The sequence below is a fragment of the Schistocerca nitens genome, chromosome 4 (genome assembly GCF_023898315.1).
Source record: "Schistocerca nitens isolate TAMUIC-IGC-003100 chromosome 4, iqSchNite1.1, whole genome shotgun sequence".
In the NCBI taxonomy this organism is placed as follows: Eukaryota; Metazoa; Arthropoda; class Insecta; order Orthoptera; family Acrididae; genus Schistocerca; species Schistocerca nitens.
In genome coordinates, this window is record NC_064617.1 from 567,036,800 (window position 1) to 567,058,604 (window position 21,805).

The following is a 21,805-nucleotide window of genomic DNA, read 5'->3' on the forward strand; positions in this document are numbered from 1 at the left end:
GACCGATCGCATTATGCACTCGCCTTTTCAGAATGACGTTGGGTCACGTCCGTAACTTTGCATTTCTGTCCAACACCAGTCTGGAGTAATAGAAAGTCACAACAGGAACTAACAAGCACTGCTCGGCTAATTTCAATTAACATTACTGAGTTGATGTACTGCTGGGAAGTGGTGGGTGATTACGACTATATTATTTACATTCTCTACCTTCCTTCCACATTCGGAAGCAGGCAAGGTAGGGGTTACAACTCAAAACATAATAGCGACATTGGTATGTAGGTGTGATGTGGAGACAGGTTTTACTAACAGTTTTATTTATTTCTTTATGCCAGAAAATTAATCATTGGGGCATCCACAATAATGCGTTTCTCAGAGAAGTTTCACAAGCCTTCATTGCTATCTCATACCCTGAGAACTTCAAGTACCCTAGCGGCAGGGTCGAGTGTAACTCACTACACGCCTGTTGTTTCGCTGATCCAGGAGCGCAGAGCAGCGACGTTGGCGTAGACGCCCGGGTAATCGGCCAGAGCGCACTCGTGGCCCCAGGAAACGACGCCGTACTGCGTGGATCCCTCCACCAGGGGTCCGCCGCTGTCTCCAGAGCACGCGTCCCTGCCGCCCTCTGGATCGCCGGCGCAGATCATGCGCTCCGTGATGTCGAGACCGAGGTTTGCGTAACTGGCGCCGCACGAGGCTCTGTCCACGATGGAAGTCGTGACGGCCTGCAGCTGTTCGGCGGCCGGCCCGTCGTGCCAGAGCGCGCCCCACCCTGTGGCCGTCACCAGCGTGCCGGCTGCCGGCTCCGACGTCGCTAGGCTGACAGGCTGCCAACATACAGGAAGTAAACATTCTGACTCAGATATCTGTGTTTAAGACCGATTACCTTCGTGTTTCCAGTGGATTTTATCTGAACTATCGGAATATACATCATAAACGAGGAGGAATCAAATGAAGAAACTTAAAAACGTGACAAACAGAACGAATTTTCACTCCGGAGTGGATTGCGCGATGATTTGAAACCTACTTGCAGATTAAAACTATGTGGCGGACGGAGACTCGAACCTGGGACTTTCAAGGGACTCGAACCTTGGACCTTCGCCTTTTTTTACCAGGCCGGCTCCTGCCCCAGTTGTTCATGCACAAAAATGATCTTCGATCTGAAAATAATTCTAAACTACAAAGCTATTAGGAATACTCCGATCATTTGCACTTTCATAGATTTCAAGAAGCCGTACGATTCTGTTGACCGATAATGCTCGTTCAACATTTTAGAAGAACAGAGACTCGACCACGTAACACTACGACTAATCAAACAGACATTGGCTGGCGCAGCATCGAAAATTCAATTCATGGGTGACATCTCTGATCCCTTCGTGATCAAAATTGTAGTACGCCAAGGTGTACTGTTGTTCAGCCTATTCCTGGACAAAGTAATGACGGAATGGGAAAAAGAACTGAAAATCCAAGGACACTGGAAACCAACACGACTAGGAAAATCCCAGGACAAAGAAATTTCAAACCTACTTTCGCAGAAGAACCTGGCCATATTCTCGGATAACGAAGATACAGCAACTAAACAAATACAAATATTAAAGAATTTGCAGAAATAGTTGGTCTGCAAATCTCCTTCCGGACGTCTGAATTCTATGTTCAAAATTAAACATACAAAAACTAGGCACAAAAAACGACAAGATAACAGAGTTACACATTTCAAATATTTAGATGAACTTCTCGAACCAACAGGAGGAAAAAAAGGTCTCACGAAAGACTCGACTGCACAAAAAATTAAGAGAGCTTACAGCAGAACACTACACGTGTAATGAGGAAAGCATGTCCATACAAACAAAGATCAGATACTACTACACAGTAAACAAGCCTGAAATACTGCATGCAAGTGGTACTCTAACACTCCTTACGAAAAGTCACATGGATAGGCTACTGAAGGAAGAACGCAGAATCATGAGAAAAATTCTCAGACCAAAGCTGACAGAAAAGACATACAGATTACGCTGTAGGGAAAACACAGAGAAGATGTCAAACCTAGTAGCAGATATCAGAAAAAGAAGGTTAAAGTTCAACAGGCACATCAGTAGCCTACAACCGACAAGACTCACCAACAGAATCTGACATACGTACGAGTGGTCAAGTCAACAGTGCCTTGGATCACACAAGTCAAACTTGACCAAGAAAGAGCACAGATCGATCCAATAGAAACAGAAATATTTACAAGAAGAGATGTACAAGTGGAATGTTAAGTCAGAGAATGAAATCGCAAAGGAGCCAGGGACAAAGTGGACTGAAGACAAAAAGAGACTCCACAGAGAAAAACTGAGAAAATCGTGAAAGATCAGAAATAATTCTCAAATGAGGCAGAATGTTTTGCGTGATCCTAAAAGGTCTCGACACATATATTAATAATAATAATATACATGTGTATATATTTTTAGATGACGTATTCATTATTTTTGCAGAACATTTTATTCTCCTGACTCAGAACTTCAGTAGGTGCAGAATCCGAGCAATGAAGTCCGCGCAAGTGCCGAATGCGGTAACAAAAACTACATTCTTCATCGTTCAAGCACGATTTACGACACGCTCTCACAGCTTTACTTCCGCCAGTAGCTCATCTCTTACCACGCAAACTTCCCAGAAGTTCTCCTTCATAGCTTGCAGGACTAGCGCTCCTGGAGGAAAGGATATGCGAGAACATGACTTAATCACAGGCTGAGGGATTGTTTCCAGAATAAATTTTCACTCAGTAGTGGAGTGTGACTGATTTGAAACTTGCTGAAAATTTTGTGCCGGACCTATACTCGAACCTAGGACCTTTGCCCTCCGTGGGCACGTGCTCTCACTACGGAACCATTCAAGCTCGACTGTGAATTGTCCTCATAGCCTTACTTCCACCAGTGTATCATGTCCTACCTTTCAAACTTCATGAAAGTTCACCTTCATTCCTTGCAGGACTACAGCTTATCTCCTCTTTCCCAGGAGTACTAGTCCCGCAAGATGTGCTGCAGAATATCTGTGAAGTTCAGTGGGTACGAGATGAGATACTGGTGGCTCTAAAGCAGTGAGGGTGGGTCATGAGTCGTCCTCTGATACCTCAGTCGGTCTGCGATAGGCAAAGGTTCAAGTCATGGTCCGGCAAACGTAATAAACATTTCATTTCCCACCATATTTTTCTATTAACTACCGTACAGTTAACAGTCCTTCATTGAACGCCAAACGTGTGATAGCATACTGTAGAGAAGCGAAATTCTGCCACAATGCCAGTTTACAATTGCTGCACTGCTTGCGACTTGTTCCAGTAAGAACAAGCGTTCTCCGTTTTTTGAGCAGTGAAGGTACGAATCCATCGGCGAATGATAGTCCAATATGGTGAGGCACGTTTATCACTGCAGCAAACCTAATGGTGGGGTGTGAAGGTCAGAAACTGTACGACGGGTGGTAGACGGTCCCCACCCACGTCAGGCACACAGTGCAGTAACACAACAATTTACTGCATCATCTGAAGCCATTGTGATGGGCAGTGGCCATGTCTCGGTGGATGAAATACCCTTAATCATGGCTGACAACGTCGCATTTTCATTAAGTACTTAGTTTTGCAAAGTGTCTGCAAGAGTCGTGTCACGACATCGCAATCCAGAATTGAAAGGGCGATGCCTTGATGTCTACAAAGAACTTCTGCGGTGCTTCGAAGGAGAAGGTGATGTTGACAGTCATTACAGGGATGAAAGATGAGTCCACTACCACCAACCCTAAACCGAGAGAGCTAGAAAGTAATGGCCCCAGTCTTCATCTCTAAACCCAAAAAATTCTGGAGTCAACCATTTGCTAACTCTCTGGGATGAACGAGCCATTACTTTTAAATGTCACATGCCTAGGAGAATCAGCATCATAATGCGATTTGCTAAAAAATAGTCTTCGACCTGCAATCAGATCGAATCTATGTGGATGTCTGACTTCAGATGTCATTTTGCAGCATGACAATACTCGATCTCATACTGCCCGCGCAACAACTGCAATCATTACAGATCTTCACTTTGATACTCTTCCTCATCCGCCATATTCACCAGACTATGTCCTAAATGATTACCACGTGTTTGGACCTCTCAAACAGACTTATGGGAGGAAAGACATTTCGCCCCAATGAAGAGCGCAACAGGCAGTCCACGAGTGGTTGCGCACACCACTACAGGAATTTCTTTCCTGAGGAATCTGTGTATTTCCTGTGCACTGGAGGAAGGTGCCGGCCGGGGTGGCCATGCGGTTCTAGGGGCTACAGTCTGGAACCACGTGACCGCTACGGTCACAGGTTCGAATCCTGCCTCGGGCATGGATGTGTGTGTTGTCCTTAGGTTAGTTAGGTTTAAGTAGTTCGAAGTTCTAGGGGATTGATGACCTTAGAAGTTAAGTCCCATAGTGCTCAGAGCCATTTGAACCATTTGGATGAAATGTGTTGAACATCAGGAAAAGACTGGGTCGAAAAATACTACCACTCGGTTCCATTTTCGTTTAATAAATCACATATGAAATTATTTTAAGATTTTTATTTAACTCGACCTTGAACTGTAGAAGAAACATCACATGGGGGCCCTTAATATTTCACAAATACATAAAATTATCGAAATGTGGGAGAAATCACATTTGGGATTTCCCAAGACTCAATCTTAGGTCCACTATTTCTCCTCATATATATAAACGATCTTCAATTTAATAGACAACAAGCAGAATTTGTTCTTTTTGCAGATGACACTAGCATTGTAATCAATCCAAGCATGCATAGAGAAACTGAAAAAATTGTGAACGATGTTCTTAAAAGTATCATTCATTGGTTTTCTGTGAATGGTCTCACCCTCACTTTTAAAAAGAGAACATATTCATTCTACACGTCTAGGGGTACTTCATCAATGATAAGTGTAACACATGGTGAGAAAATAATAACTATGGGGGAAACTTCAAAATTCTTTGATGTCTATATTTATGAAAATTTAAACGGAAGAAGCACATTTTGGAACTCTTAAAACATCTTAGTTCAGCCACATTTGTACTTAGAATCATTACAAACCTGGGGGAGAGACAAGTCAGTAAGTTGATATATTTTGCACATTTTCAGTCAAGAATTTCGTATGGAATAATGTTCTGGGGAAACTCATCTATAAGAAAGGAAGTCTTCATTGCTCAAAAACGTGCTATAAGAATAATATGGGGTGCTCACCCACAATCATTTTGTAGACACCTGTTTAACGAGTTGGGCATTCTGACTGCTGATACTGTCATGACGTTAGTTGTAAATAATCCACTGCAGTATAAAAGGAACACTGATGTATATACTTGCGATACCAGAAGGAAAAATGACATAGCCCTGGCAGGCATACAGACACTGTACATTTATGCTTGCAAGAGTGGCACTATTGCTGGTGACTGTCTTTCTCTACAAGGACCACAGCGCAATACTATGCTGAGCTGCAAACCACACACACCCTATCACATATTCTGCATGTCAGCATTCCTGAAAACTGGTGCAACCACGCCTACCACCTCACTGTCTCTATAAAATGTCCAGGAGGGTGTTGCCACCACTCAATGTCACTATGAGTGTTGCAGTTTGCTCTTCAGTAAAATGTCTGATGATGATGTTCTTTTGAGCAACCATCAGCCATCATCCTGACAACCACTCACCATTTCATTGCAACCCTGCCAATGTAGAGGTCATGCACCCCAGGCCTCTGCACCAGTAGTGGAGTAGGCAGGTACTGGGGCACTTTTTATATCCAGTTTATATGTTAATTAATTAAATTGGTCAATTAAACCACCATTCTCCCTACTCATCATGTCTCCTTAACCTATTGTTCTGCTAAGTGGTTCTTCACTCATCCTCATCCCATTGGTCCCTTATCCTATTGTTCTGCTAAGTTCCCCTTCCCTCTCCCCTCTCAGCCTTTGCCTGTTATTATGCTAATTGATTTATGACACATTTGAGTTGACTTGTGATCCCCTGGGAATAATCCATCCTTCTGAGGAAACCCTCATCACTCAACTTCCCCTTTCTCCTCCCCCACCCCTCTGGGAAAAATGACACTTTTTGTTCTCAGCCTCTCCCCAGTTCAGTTCCGAGGCCCTTCTCCCCATCCAAGGAAATTCCCCAAATCTCCCCTCCCCAACGCCAGTTCCCCCCTCCCTTGCCAATCAGGAAATTGGCGGGAAAAAGACTCAGTCCGCACTGAACTGCTGGAAAGGAAGGACCTCACAAAACTAAATTCAAATCAGTGTCAACTGACAAAATACTATATTGTTCAACTCAGTCTGTGTGTTCTTTATTTAATCAGTTTGCAGAGGAAAGGGCTCTCCCCCCCCCCCCCCCCAACTTTGCACTCCTACTTGTGTACATTTACAGCTACATCTACACCAATACTCCACAATCCACCTTCAGGCGCATGGCGGAGGGTACGCTGTACCACTGCCAGTCATTTCCTTTCCAGTTCAACTCGCAAACAGACTGAAGGAAAAACGTCTACCTACACACCTCTGTTTGGGCCCTAATTTCTCGAATCTTATCTTCATGATCCTTAGGCGAAATGTATGTTGGCGGTGGTAGAATCCTTCTGCACTCAGTTTCAAATGTCGATCCTCTAAATGTTCTCAATAGTGTTCCTCGAAAAGAACGTCATCTCCTCTTAAGGTATTCCAATTTGAGTTCCTGAGGCATCTCCATAACACTTGTATGTTGTTCAAAACTACCAGTAACAAATCTAGCTGCCCGCATCTCGTGGTCGTGCGGTAGCGTTCTCGCTTCCCACGCCCGGGTTCCCGGGTTCGATTCCCGGCGGGGTCAGGGATTTTCTCTGCCTCGTGATGGCTGGGTGTTGTGTGCTGTCCTTAGGTTAGTTAGGTTTAAGTAGTTCTAAGTTCTAGGGGACTTATGACCACAGCAGTTGAGTCCCGTAGTGCTCAGAGCCATTTGAACCAACAAATCTAGCTGTCCGCCTGTGAATTTGTTCGGTGTCTCTCTTTATCCGACCTGGTATGGATCTCAAACACTCGAGCAGTTTTCAATAATAGGTAGCACTAGTGTCCTAATTGCGGCCTCCTTTACAGATGATCCACAAGTATCTAGAATTCTCCTAATAAACTTAAGGCATACATTCGCCTTTCCTATCACAGTCTTTACAAGCTTGTTCTATTCAATGTCGCTTTGCAATGTTACAGCCAGATATTTAAATGACAGGACTGTGTCTAGCAGGACACTACTAATACTGTATCCGAAAATTAAAGGTTCGTTTTTCCTACTCATACGCATTAACTTACATTCTTCTCCATTTAGAGCTAACTGTCATTCGTCACACCAACTAGAAATTTTGTCTAAGGGATCTTATCCTCCTACAGTCACTCAACATACACACCTTACATATATCACAGCATCATCAGCAAACAAAAACAGATTGTTGCAAACCCTGTGTGTGAAATCGTTTATGTATATAGAGAATCAAGCGATCCTATTACACTTCCTTGGGGCACTCCTGATGATACCCTTGTCCCTGACGAATATTCGCCAGCGAGGAAAACATACTGACTTCTGTAACTAAAGAAGTCTTCGAGCCACTCGCATATCTGTGAACCTGTTCCACTTACTCGTACCTTCTTTAACAGTCTACAATGCGGCACCGCGTCAAATACTTTTCGGAAACTATTAATATAGCATCTGCATATTGCCCTTCACCCATAATTCTCAGTATAACACTTGAGAAAAGGGCAAGCTGAGTTTTGTATGAGAGATGCTTTTTAAAACAATGCTGATTCATGGATAAAAGCTTCTCAGTCTCAAGAAAATTTATTATACACGAATTGAGAATATGTTGAAGAATTCAGAAGCAAACCAATATTAGGAAGATTGGTCTGTAAGTTTGTGGGTCCATTCTTTTGCCCTTCCTATACACAGGAGTCTATGACGTTCTTTTCCAGTCGCCTGGGACACTGCAATGGGTGAGAGATTCACGATAAATGCAAACCAGTACGGGGCCAGTGCCACTGAGTACTCTTTGAGAAACTGAATTCGGACTCCATCCGGACCTGTCACTTGTATTTTTCTTTAATTCCTTTGGTTGTTTCTCTATGCCAGAGATGCTTATTACTATGTCGCCCATATGGGACTCAGTTTGATGGTCAAACGACAGTATGTTGATATGGTTCTACTGTGTGGACAATTTCTTGAATGTGAAGTTTGCTGTCTTCAATTACCATTCCAGATTGTTCAACAAGTGACTGGACGAAGGTCTTAGCACCAACTCAGCGATTTTACATTGGACCAGAATTTTCTTGGGTTCTCTGCTAGCTCTTTTCACGATGTATGACGTTACTAGTACTTGTATGCTTAATACATTGATCTTTTCAGAGATGCACGAATCTCTACTAGCCCAGCAGACATACTGCGTGCACATTGGCTTTCTTTCCAGCTCTGAACGCTGTCTGCCTAAGGGACTCCATAATACACTTACACATTGGAGCTCCCAGTTACTAGTAAACCTCTCCTCCCATGTGGTGGTTGGACCCTGTCCATCCACAGGGTGAATGGGTGAGGCTAGACAACCAGTCTCCACAATGGCCCTCCACATCAAGTGACACAAACGTCTTACAACCCATCGTTAACTCTGCTATGAGGACAGATGCACTGTGTCAGGTGTACTAGGAGGAGCCTCAGTAGCAGAGTCCATAGAAGAAAGAAGCGACACTTGAGGTGTCCCATGCAACACACCAAATACTCCACCACCACTACACCCCAAGGCAGTGGCCTGAAGGTGACTGCCCATAGCCAAAAGTGCATTCAGCTCTTCACATGTGCACCCCTCCCCCACCCTCCCGCCCACTTTCTATGACGTAATAACTGTAAGCTCCAAGGAATGGAATGAAGTGTGTTACATTAGCCGCTGTTTTGGGTTTCCCACATATATGTCTGCCGGCCTGGCACTGGGTGCACTATCATCAGTACCTGCAGGCTAGGCACTGGTGGCGTGAGGTCGAGCACTGAGTGCCAACAGCTCTGTTCACTGCAGAAGACTAATGGTTAATGATGCATTCTGAGATTGTAAGTCCCAGCACACACCGCTAACATCGCTATGCATTGGCATGCGTGTAGTGCCCATCCTCCATACTGACTGTGAGATGGCAGAGAAACTGCTGTTAGGGGCCACATAGCCCACTACCGCTGGGAGCCACACACACTGATACAGGTCCAATTTTTTGCATGCCAAGCCACCCAAGAGTCACCCAACTGTTCTCGTGGCCCCCAAAAAAAGCATCAGGTCACAGAAACCTTTTGACTGAGAAGTTCCAGTCTTGCTTCCAGTCTGTCTGTCTGTCTCTCTTTCTCTCCCTCTCAAGTGTGAACACCTGCACGGATCAATATGCCCAACCACACTGAGTGAGGTTTCCATCCCTCATCAGAATATTGTATTCCTACTGGCTAATGCTGGAGACAAAGGAGGAGCTGGCACAACTGCGATATCAAAAAACGCGGGAAATAAGTCCATATGCACTACTCTATCAAATCAATTTGTAACAATTTACAGGGTACAAGGAAGGGAAAAAAGCTCTTGAAGCTGTAGGTCACATAGGCTGCTTAAACTCTCCACCACATTACGATGCTTCTTCTTTGTAATAAAACATATTTTCAATGTTTGAGAATCAGACATATACATTTTGCAACTCAATTAATCAAATTTCTGCCACATGTAGATCGTAGAGTCAAATATATCTGAGGCCTTGTATGCACCGAGTTTGACAACACAAGCACCCTCCTCCATGCGCTGTAAGAACCAACTCCACCACAACTCTTCCACCTTACGCTAAACATATCTGGTGAAAAAAACTTTCCAATCGCACAGTCACTATCGCGAAGCGCACGCAACCTCCCGACTGCAGGAGTGCGAGGCGCGGACTAGGAGACCCGCAAGTACATCAGCCATGCTGGCAGTTGGGCGCCCATTTCCTGGTATCCACAACCCAGTTGTACCAGATGCTTAGAAGCTGGAGACACGGTCACCATGACCACCGTCAACCGATCAATTTACATGGGGGAAATAATAATCGAGCGCAAACCCCTCCAATATTGAATCTTCACACACATCCGTTTCTGTCGCCACTTAGCATAATGGTTAGTTCGCTATTCGGCCACCCAGAAGGTGCCACAAGAGCCGCCACCAATTTTGTTCCCACGGTTGAGGACAAGAGCTGACAGTTTGGAGTATTCCTTGTATCTGTTGGTTGCACAAGATTAAACCACGACTTCCAGTCGACCAAAGCCTCGTGGCCACTTCTTCAGCTGGCTGTGGCGCACTGCGAGACAACCGGGTGCAACTTGGACATACAGCTGTAACTGCAACTGCATCCCTGACATAGAGGCCCCAGTTTAAGAATCCACTTTACCCAATCCGAAATGCGGATGTTTTTGTTCATACATCTTGAATTTCTCACATGAAATGTAGATTCACCCTTTTTATACGAGTTACTTTCGAAGTCGGAAGAAATCAGAGCATACCCATGTTATCACATTGCTAAAGTATCGTTACTTTTTGTGAAAATTTTGTACAACAGTATGGTATACGCTATATTTCCTCTAAATATTCTCTCATCAGGTAAAAAAATCTGTTCTTATCAACTTAATGACTGTTACGTCCTGCACCACTGGACTAGAATATTAAATCTGTTATTTACTCGTGACTGAGTGCTAATAGCACAGGAAGCCTCCTCACTTTCGAACTCTCCTAACGTTGACGAATGCCTCATCACCAATGAAGCATCTTAAAGTAGCAGCATAGAGGAGTTGTAAATATCAGGTTAATGTTATGTATCACTTTATGAATTCGGTAATACTGCTGATTTCATTATGATCGGCAGCTCTTCCTGTGTAGGTGGGAGACTGATATTTCATTAAAAGGTTTCGCTGCAACTCAAAAGAGTGTGGTTACCATTCCACGTCGCGAATCATATCCATGGTACTCTCGCACTCCCTTCCAGCCGCCCAGCAGCGCGTCATTGACATCAAATTGACTGACAAATTAATTAAATTGATCATGACAGCCTCTTTGCGTGGTGAGTAATTTTTTTCATGTAGTTTGATTACGCTCACAGGTAAACTTTCCAGACACTTCCGTGATGTCTCTGAGGGCTTCCCAACAGGGTAGGTAGTCGCTTCCTCCGATACTAAAATGGGTGGCAATCGTCGTCAAATAACTGAAGATATCTAATGCTAATTATGTTCTGTGAGTTGGTTGCTTTGTCGTGCCGATGGAAGTACACTGAAGAGCCAGAATACATTGTCACCTGTTCATATCTTGGTTGCTCATCCTTGGATCGAAATACTTCACTGATTCGGCATATCAGGTATCCGACAGTTTGTAGGTAGGTTTGTGGAGGAATATGGTATTATATGTCTAAACAAAAGTCATGTAATTCGTTTAAATAATGGGCTGCTGATTTGTGTATGCAGTAGTGGCATCGGGTAGCGACCCAGATGGATTCCATCGGATTTACTTCAGGCGAATTTGGTTGCTGAGGCATCAGCGTGAGTTCATTACAATGTCCTCACACCACTATAGGATTGTTCTGGCTCCGAGAAACGGACAATTATACTGCTAGGGATAACATTGCCATCGGGGAAGACATCAAGCGTTCACGGATGCAGGTGGTTCGCAGCTGTCAGTTGTCTTTGATTACCACCACAGGTCACATCCACGTGCAGGAGAATGTCTCCCAAAGCATAATACTGCTGTCAGCGGCCTGTGTCCATGGCGCACTGCACTTTTCGCAAAGCCGTTCATCTCGATGACGGCGTTTGTGGAGATGACCATCTACCTAGTGTAGCAAAATTGTGATTCACTCGAAGAGCCAACACATTTCAATTGAGTGACGGTCGAATCCCGATTATCCTGAGACCACTACAACCGTAATTGACGATGTCGCTGGTTCAACATGTGAACACGTAGGGGTGGTCTGCTGCAGAGCTCCAAGTTTAACAATGTAACTTGAACGGCGGCTCTGAAACACTTGTACTTGCACCAGCATTGTGCTCTTTCGGCAGAGATGCCACAGATCACCAACCATCCTGCATTACTGAGCAGTCAATCCTCTGAACCTCGTATTCTGTGAAGAGTCGTGGACGTCCAACCATTTAGCGCCTAGTGGTTGTTTCACTGTCCTTCTTCCTCTTTCCACAGATGCTCACGACAGCAGAATGCGAACATTCCACCAGCTTCGCCATTTACAGGACACTCGTTCACATGCTCTGCGTGGTAGTAATCTACCCTTTATCAAAGTCGCTTATATCAATGAATTTCCCCATTTGCATTGCATATTTTTGCTTGGGTGATTACCTGTCTGTGTCTGCTCCACTTGTATATGTCTGTTAAAAACTCACGTGCTGGCAATGCCACCAGGCCACATCCAGCACCACGGTGGGCAGTGGTCATAATGCTTTGGCTTATAACGAATCCTGCTGCACCCTGACGGTGAATGGAGCAGCAGCATGTTTCACTCTCTTCTCCGCCCCCGCTACACCTCCTCCGCCGTCTCCTCCACCGCAGCCAGGCTGCATGCGAACAGCTGCCACCACTGCCACTAGATCGCGAACCTCCGCCTGCACATTGGGGCTGTACTACTCTCAGCCGACAAGCCACCACTCACCACGCCCGACAGATGTTAATGACTCCAGACTCGCAAAAGTTGCCCTATATTTTTCAGGACTGGGCACTTAAATGGCACTGGGGTAAATATCAAGATTTTGAACAATACGCTTCCCCTCCTCCCACATGCAAACCGGAACTTTCTGAGACGTGTTTCCGAAACATGCCAGAAAGGCTGACCCAGATAACAATAGCAAAATAACTGTCTGCTGACCACCCCATCCCAAACGCGTATGAGACTAACGACCTGGGTTTTCCTTAGAATAAGCCCTGTAGAAGAGTTCCTACTGGCTCCTGCAAAATTAGTGGGTGGATACTTCGAGAACTCAAATGGGAACACCCAGAGGGAAGGCGATGTTCTTTACAAGGAACACTACTGAGAAAATTTAGAGAACCGACATTTGAAACTTAGTGCAGGAGTCTACTGCCGCCACATTTCACATAAGGACCACGAACATAAGATACGAGAAATTAACATTCATACAGAGGCATAGAGATAGACTTTTTTCCCTCGCTCTGTTTGTAAGTGGAACAGGAAAGGAAAAGTTTTGTAATGGTACAAAAAAACACTTCGCCACAAATCATGCAATGGTTTACGAAGTATGCATGTAAAGATACTGGTTACACATGCCTAATATCATGTACGGCCCCCGCGAGCACACAGAAGTGCAGCAACAGGACGTAGCGTGGACTCCGATTAATGTCTGAAGTAGTGCTGGAGGGAAATGACACTTTGAATCCTGCAGGGTTGTCCATAAATCCATAAGCGTATGAGGGGATGGAGATGTCTTCCGAACAGCACGTTGCAAGGCCTCACAGATTTGTCAATAATGTTGATGTCTAGAGTGTTTAGTGCCCATCGGAAGTGTTTAAACTCAGAAGGGTGTTCCTGGAGCCACTCTGTAGCCATTCTGGACGTGTGGGGTATCGCACTGTCCTATTGGAATTTCCCAAGTCCGTCGGAATGCACAATGGACATGAATGGATTCAGGTCATCAAACAGGATGCTTACATACGTGTCACCTATCAGAGTCGTATCTAGACGTACCAGGGGTCCCATATCACTCCAACTGCACACACCCCACACCATTACCGAGCCTCAACCAGCTTGAACAATCCCCTGCTGACATGCAGGGTCCATGAATCCATCAGGTTGTCTCGATACCCGTGCACGTCCATCCGTTCGATATGATCTGAAATGAGACTCGTGCGACCAGACGATATGTTTCCAGTCATCAACAGTCCAATGTCGGTACTGACGGGCCCAGGCTAGGCGTAAAGCTTTTTGTTGTGCAGTCGTCATGGTACACGATAGGGCCTTTGGCTCCAAAGCCCATATCGATGATGTTTCGTTGAATGGTTCGCACGCTCACACTTGTTGATGCCCAGCATTGAAATCTGCAGCAATTTGCGGGAGGGTTGCACTTCGGACACGTTGAACGATTCCCTTGAGTCATCGTTGGTCCCGTTCTTGCAGAATCTTTTTCCAGCCGAAGCGACGTCTGAGATCTGATATTCACGGCACACTCGTGATATGGTCGTATGGGAAAATCCTCACTTCATCGCTATCTCGGAGATGCTGTGTCCCATCGCTCGGGCGCCGTCTATAACACCACGTTCAAACTCACTTAAATCTTGATTACCTGTCATTGTAGCAGCAGTAACCGATCTAACAATTGTGCTAGACACTTGTTGTCTTATATAGGCGTTGCCGACCGCAACACCGTATTCTGCCTCTTTACATATCTCTGTATTTGAATACGTATGCCTATACCAGTTGCTTTAGCGCTTCAGTGTAGATGTAGGTGTAAATTTAATCTACCCATTGAGACGTCAGTCCATCGATTTATAGACACAAAAACTCATAGAAGAATGTTGTCTCTTATTTATCTAGAAAACAAAAGACATAACCTCAGTTACTGACTGTTTCTCGGTAAAAATCTTCGTATTAGCCTCCATTTATCTCATTGCAGTCAGTTCGGAAGACGTATGTGAGAGGTCGTAATGTGTTTTCCCATAAAACTTAGAAGAAGCGATGTAGATCTCACCTCTCAACTGCCCTTTCGTCACAGTATCTGTTACCTGCCATATTATCAAACCAAATGGCTCTGAGCACTATGGGACTTAACTGCTGTGGTCATCAGTCCCCTAGAACTTAGAACTACTTAAACCTAACTAACCTAAGGACATCACACACATCCATGCCCGAGGCAGGATTCGGACCTACGACCGTAGAGGTCGCGCGGTTACAGACTGTAGCGCCTAGAACCGCTCGGCCACTACGGCCGGCGCCATATTATCACGAATCTCGAAATCCCTTTGCGTTCCGACAGCAGTTAGAGGGCTGTCTAGCCCTTCACCCGTCACTGACTTGGTATATACCTATCACAATGAGAAATCTAGCACACTAACGTATGGTTGACGTTAAAAATTGCTGTTCTGACGGGGCAGATTTCTGGAACATGGTAGTAGCTGCTAGTTCTTACAGTTCTTTTTCCTATAGCTTATATTTGTTTTCTTAACATTTCAAACATCTATTCACCACCTCATCGGAAATCCACCTTCCTCGCAGCGATTGTGTCACAGACTTTCCCCACTTCTGTCAGAATGTGATAAGGAGATCGTTGATAATGCTCGTATGTTGGAAAAACTGTAAGAAGCTGTATCAGAAAATATAACTCTTAGATCTTTCAGTGTAGCAGTACAGGGGTCGATGTAGGCCAGAAATAGCATCCTTCGTCAATTAGTTGGAATGTAGAATGTAGAAAAAGTGACAACTCTATATGTCATTGTAGCAGCTGAACTGTTAAACTCCACCTCATCTAAAATGTGGTAGCAGGAAAGCATCTAAAGCCCTGCGATCAAAACATAAAGGCTGGAAATGGCTGACGTTAAAAATTATTATTCTGATGAATCAGCTGTTTAGAATACCGCAGGAGCTTCCAGTTCTTACAGTTCTTTTTCTATAGCTTCTGATTATTTGCTCCGAATTTCAAACATGTAGTCACCATCTCATCGGTAATCTGCCTTCTTGATAGTGTCAGTACCGCAGGCTCTTCCCCCTTCTGTAGGAATGGGACAGAAAGGTCCCTCCGCTAAAAAAGGACTAGGTTTCAGAGCTATGGATTATAACTGTGGGAATGGACTCTTCAAGTTTGATCCTGTCTGAATGCTAGCGACATGGAAGTACGTTTCTAAAATCAGTATGGGACGTATACGAGGCAAGACTATAGTTTTATTGGACAATTTGTTAATTAGGGAAGTAAGTACCCTACACAGCATTATTGTACTTAAATACCTTGACAGTCGTTTGGGACCCATGTTACATGTATCTGATTCCAATGCAACGGAGGATTGTAACACGGAAAATGCAGATTAAGATACCTTCTGCACCATCCAAAACGTTTGCCTTTTAATAAACGGGGATAAAGTGCACTCTTGCGCTGCACTTTTGATTCTGAAGCTGTAAGCTGTATTACAGAAACTATATTTAATACGTAATCGTCGTACTAGTGTATTTATTTTTGACTATATATAATTGATCGTATTTATAATGAAAATATTGTAAATTGCCGAGTAAAAGCCAAGGGAACTTTATTGAAATGTATCTATAGCAACGAGGAAATGGTACTAGCTGTGCCGTTGTTTACCTCTGTCACGTTGCGAGCAGAGAGGAAGCAGAGCAGCTTGAGTCATGAAAGAGGGCGGAAGCGCGTTCCCGCCGCCATGGAGTGCAGCCACGCTCGCGCCAATGTAGACGCGCCTCATTTGTTAACCCGCGAATATTGAGAGCACGGTAGGAGTGGACAGGCGGAGGAAGCTACTATTGCCATAACTATCCGTAGCTCTGCGCACGACTCGGGGTTCTCATCGAACAGCAGCAGCAACAAAGCCACCTCAGCATTGTCGTCGGCTACATTCTTCCTGGTCCGTACAGCTACAACAACGTAAGTCTGTTAAGTACAAAATTATAAACTCACGTTGGCATTGCCCAGCAACATTTCTTTCACAAAGGATGAATAACTTGAATAATAACTTGCAATAGTTAGAACTTGTAGGGCACCTGTGTTGTCATTGTCTCAGACATTATTTTCCTTTTCTTTCCATACAATCACCGACTGTCTTAAGAATATGAAAAGTAACTATTTACGCCGGCCGGGGTGGCCGAGCGGTTCTAGGCGCTACAGTTTGGAACCGCGCGACCGCTACGGTCGTATGTTCGAATCCTGCCTCGGGCATGGATGTGTGTGATGTCCTTAGATTAGTTAGGTTTAAGTAGTTCTAAGTTCTAGGGGACTGATGACCTTAGAAATTAAGTCCCATAGTGCTCAGAGCCATTTGAACCATTTTTAGTAACTACTTACTGCCAGTTAGTCTGTTTACTAGAGACCAGTTTCAGCCTAGATTTTCTGCCACATCAACTGTTCATTCTTGTATTGCATAGCAAAGGCTACTTGAAGTAACGTATAATTTCACTGGCAAAACTAATTACTAGGGATACATCACAAATTAAGAGTGCGCAGTTTCATTTCTTCTGTATTTAGCTTAGCGAGTGACTTCTGCTGGCTTGGTATGTATTTTATTGTTGTTATTTTAAAAGTGAAACCAACTGCTCATTTGCGTAAAGTAGATTCAGTTCAATCTTTAAATAATCAAAAGTAAATTGCTTGCCTTTTTCTAAATTTTTCGTCGCGTTACTCTGAGGTTACTGAAAGTTATTTGTTTACATAACGAAGTTTAAGTTAAGCCAGTCATTTATTTAACCAGTAATTTCATTTAACGTTACTTTCAAAATTTTGTACTTCAGAGGAAGCAACTGCAAACTCAGTGCTTTCCGGTTCATTTATTTTCTCGTGAACTGTTGTGCTGTGCAATAGTGTGACGACCTTCTGTTGCCACGCCAGTGATTAATTGCTGAAATATCTTTGCCATTACCTTCCTCAAGATTCTGGAGATTCTGTGCCCTAGCGGGCTGGCGACCGTTTATTATCCCTTTTTAGCTAATCAGTGTTTTCCTTGTGTTATCAGTGATTTTTGTAGTATGAAATGGAAATGAGCGTACGGCATTGTGGGCCGGGACTCCCCCATTCGTGGAAGTTCGGCCGCCGAGGGCAAGTACTTATTGCATTCGACGCCACATGTGGCGACTTGCGCGTCAGAGATGGGGATGAAATGATGATGAGGACAACACAACACCTAGTCCCTGGGCGAAGAACATCTCCTGCCCCAGCCGGGAATCGAACCTGGGCCCCTTGGCGATTTTTGCAGTAAATAATGGGTGAGTGAGCTGAAGTAGAATGTAAATGTCAGGTTTGGATTCGTTTGCTGGAATCATAAGGGAAGCAATCAAACACTAAGAACTGACAAGTCGGTGAGCTAAAGCAGAAGAATTTGTCAGGCTCAGATTCATCTGCATGGATTTTTAAGGGGAACGTGATTCACCCACTTAGATGTGACGTTGTAGAAGACGAGTGGCCGCAAATCCCTCCGTATGTCTCCTAGAGACTGTTGCACTGCAATTCGATTCGAGACAAGAGGTACTAAGGTGACGGGTGTTGCTGGAGGACGCATTCAGATTGATTTGGTCTCGCTTGTACTTGGTGAACTGGATAGTTGGCTAAGCGTGTGAGTACTGGGCTTCCTTCTAAATAAGTAACTAGCACTACGCATATGTGTATTACCCATGTGGATTTACTCTGCTCTTGATGGAATAGTGTCATTGTCGGTCCACTATAAAACAGAAAAGGAGGGTAAAAATATGAGCAAAGCTGTGATTAAGTCCTGAATCTCCCCTACTTTTGCAGTAGCTCTGACTTATGCATACAGGTGAGGCTGTTGCATCGTTGTACGTAAACGATTCAATGGATAGAGTATTGGAAGCTCTGTGATACTATTAGTTTCGTGTTACGGAGGTGTGCTCCGTTTGAAAAAGTGATGTAATCCTCACGAAACTCTATAGTATCAACGAAGGCTCTGAGAACATAACACTGCTGTATGTCTAGCTCAGTAATCACAGGAAAACGAGAAACGGGATTAGGACACGTACAGTGGGATAATTATCGACAATCTTTTGATATAGATGAATTCTAGGTGTTACGCTTCTGAATTTCTTTGTGTAGTTCACGTATACTCCACATGGTTGGGACTTTCCTCCTGAACGTTAGCGTGTTATTTTTCTCATGTGATAGTTCCATACCAAACAGTGACACGTGGAGGACTAGACAGGCTTCTTACTAATGGAAATTTGCTGTCAGAACGTGATGAGATTTACAGAAAAAAATAGTAGACATCTGTGACTTGATGGGAGAGATCCCTTACTTGTTGAAATCAGGTAGATTCAACTGCTATATATCGAAGACTAGAAGATTCGTGACGATATGGCAACTAAGAGATACTGTGATGAAAGGGCAGTTGAGAGCTGAGCTCTATACCGCTCCTTGTAAGTGTTATGGGCAAACATATTACAACCTCTCACATACATCTTGCGAACTGACTGCAATGAGAAAATTAGGGGCTAATACGAAGATATATTACTGAGAGACAATCAGTAGCAGGGATTCTGTCTTTTGATTTCTCGATAAATAAGAGACAACATTCTTCTGTGAGTTTTGTGTGCCTATAAATGGATGGACTGATAGCTTAATAGGTAGACTAAATTTACATCTACATCTACACAGATGAGCCAAAACATTATGACCGCCTGTTAATAGCTTGTTTGTCCATCCTTGGAACAAAGTACATCACTGATTCTCCGTATCAGGGAGCCGACAGTTTGTTGGTAGTTTGTGGAGGTATGTGGTGTTAGATGTCTACGCGTAGGTCATGCAATTCGCATAATAACGAGCCGCTGATTTTCGTGTGCGATGATGGCGCCCGTTAGCGACACAAATGGGTTCTATAGGATTTACATCAGGCGAATTTGCAGCCCAGACATCAACGTGAGTTCTCTATAATACTCCTAAAACCACTGCAGCACGGTTGTGGCTTCGAGACACGGACAGTTATACTGTTGAAAGATAACATCAGCCATAGGGGAAGACATCAAGCATGAAGAGATGCAGGTGGTTCGCAGCTGTCAGCGTGTCTTCGATTACTAACGCAGTTCCACGTATGTGCATGAGAATGTCTCCCACAGCATAATAGTGCTCCCACTAGCCTGCGTCGCTGAGCGCTGCACGTTTCGAGCCGCCGTCTAGCTCGATGGCGGCGTTTGTGAAGATGTGATTCACCAGAAGGGTCGACACGTTTCCATTGATCGACGACCGAATGCCGATAGTCCTGTGCCCACTGCAGTCGTAATTGTCGATGTCGTTGGTCAACATGTGAAACATAGGAGTGGTCTGCTACGGAACTCCATGTTCAATAATGTACGATGAACGATGTGCCCCGAAGCACTTGTGCGTGCACCAGCATTGTGGTTCAAAATGGTTCAAATGGCTCTGAGCACTATGGGACTCAGCTTCTGAGGTCATTAGTCCCCTAGAACTTAGAACTAGTTGAACCTAACTAACCTAAGGACATCACACACATCGATGCCCGAGGCACGATTCGAACCTGCGACCGTAGCGGTCTCGCGGTTCCAGACTGCAGCGCCTAGAACCGCACGCCCAGCATTGTGCTATTTTGGCAGGGATACCATCTATCCTACGTTTCAGACCAGACAAGCCTCCAAACCCCATGTTTGGGAAGAGTCGCTGAATATTGTCATCAAGAAAGCTGCAAAAATCTAGGGAATATTCCTTTCTGACTGAAACTATGGATTCCAAAACAATATTTTGAGACATGTGACATGATGAAACATATTTTCTTAAAGTGTTAAAAAGACGAGTGAATGGAATACTGATAACGGAAACCAGTACCACTTAGCGCTTAACATAAAGACCAATGTGTGAAGAGATATGATAACGTGGGTGGTCATGTTACTGATGGCAATGCAGATAATAGATTAAGTGATCTGATATCAAGATAGATTGTAAAAGCACGGTTCTGACAAACAAAATATTTAAAACCAGAACGAATTTTCAGTCTGCAGCGAAGTATGTGCTGATTTGAAACATCCTAACATATTAAAATTGTTTGCCAGATGTGAACTCAAACCTGGGACCTTTCATTTCCCTGGGCAGTGCTCTGTATTTAAAGCAGGAATGCAGCTGAGCGCTGACGAAGAACTGCATTTTACGTTTATTATCTCTGACTGCACACGAGTGCAACGTGTTACCTGGATTCTGTCGTTAAACGGAATTTCGGCCAAGATGTCGACAACACCGATGTCGTAGTCCGCCGTGTCTTCGCTGTAGCTGGAGTGGTAGACCACTGTGTAGGCGTCAAACACGCTGCCGCCGGAGCCCCGCGTTGAGCTGCCGACCCGGGCTCCGTACGAGGTGCTGCTGCCGGTGAGGCAGTGCGCCGCCGTCAGCACCCACCTGACGCTGAGGATGGAGCCGCCGCAGACGTCCGCGCCGCCGTACACCACAGCGACCGTCCACGGGTACTGGGTGATGTCCACCGCCTCGCCGCCCACTATACGGCCAGCGAGGTCGGCTCTCACTCTTCGCGACTTCCAGGATGGCGCAGCGCTGCAGACGGCAGCCAGCAGGCACAGGGCGAGTGTCGACTTGAGCATCTCTCGTTCCAGCTCTGCACACCTCCGGTTGTCGGTCACTTTTTATACCCACCTGTTTAATGAGTTATCGAGATCAGCACAGTGGCACCGCAAACAAAATACTTCAGATTACCAGTATACAGCTTTGGCCTTTAAAATTCAATGTGTCATCCCAAATTGCTAATTGCTGCACGGATAAAAACACTTGTTTCTCCTTTTACTTCAGTTTTCCTGTATTTTTGATATTGCAGTTAGTCTAATATTTTTAGAAAACTGAATAAACTTATGAGAAAAATAATTATATGTAACAGTTTTGCATTGCTGCCAAGAGCGCTCCTGTTGCCTCAGTGAAGGGAAAACTTCACCATATGGGACCAAGTACTAGACTTCATTTGGAAAGGCCGTCTTCATCACATAAATTGTACATTTCGCTATTACCAGCCTCAGCCATTGCCATCTTCAGATCTGTTACAACTACAGTTAGCTGAAGTGTTATCTGCAACAAGCCTAGTGACACATAAGA

At 44.5% G+C, this 21,805-nt stretch overlaps 1 protein-coding gene across 1 annotated transcript; it reads right to left on the minus strand.

Moving 5' to 3' along the window:
• Window positions 1-314: 314 nt before the first annotated feature.
• Window positions 315-21,305, minus strand: LOC126251747 (trypsin alpha-3-like). The gene is made up of 2 exons (XM_049952357.1): window positions 20,899-21,305; window positions 315-824 (listed from the first exon to the last, which is right to left on the minus strand). The coding sequence occupies exons 1-2, from the start codon at window positions 21,301-21,303 to the stop codon at window positions 453-455; spliced, it is 777 nt and encodes a 258-aa protein (XP_049808314.1). The 5' UTR covers window positions 21,304-21,305; the 3' UTR covers window positions 315-452.
• Window positions 21,306-21,805: the final 500 nt, after the last annotated feature.

Bases quoted from the DNA above. Each gene is read 5' to 3' on its own strand.
- LOC126251747 (XM_049952357.1), bottom strand. From the start codon at position 21,303: ATGCTCAAGTCGACACTCGCCCTGTGCCTGCTGGCTGCCGTCTGCAGC. The intron at 825-20,898 runs GTAACACGTTGC...GTATGTTGGCAG, and splicing joins CGTTTAACGACAGAATCCAG to CCTGTCAGCCTAGCGACGTC.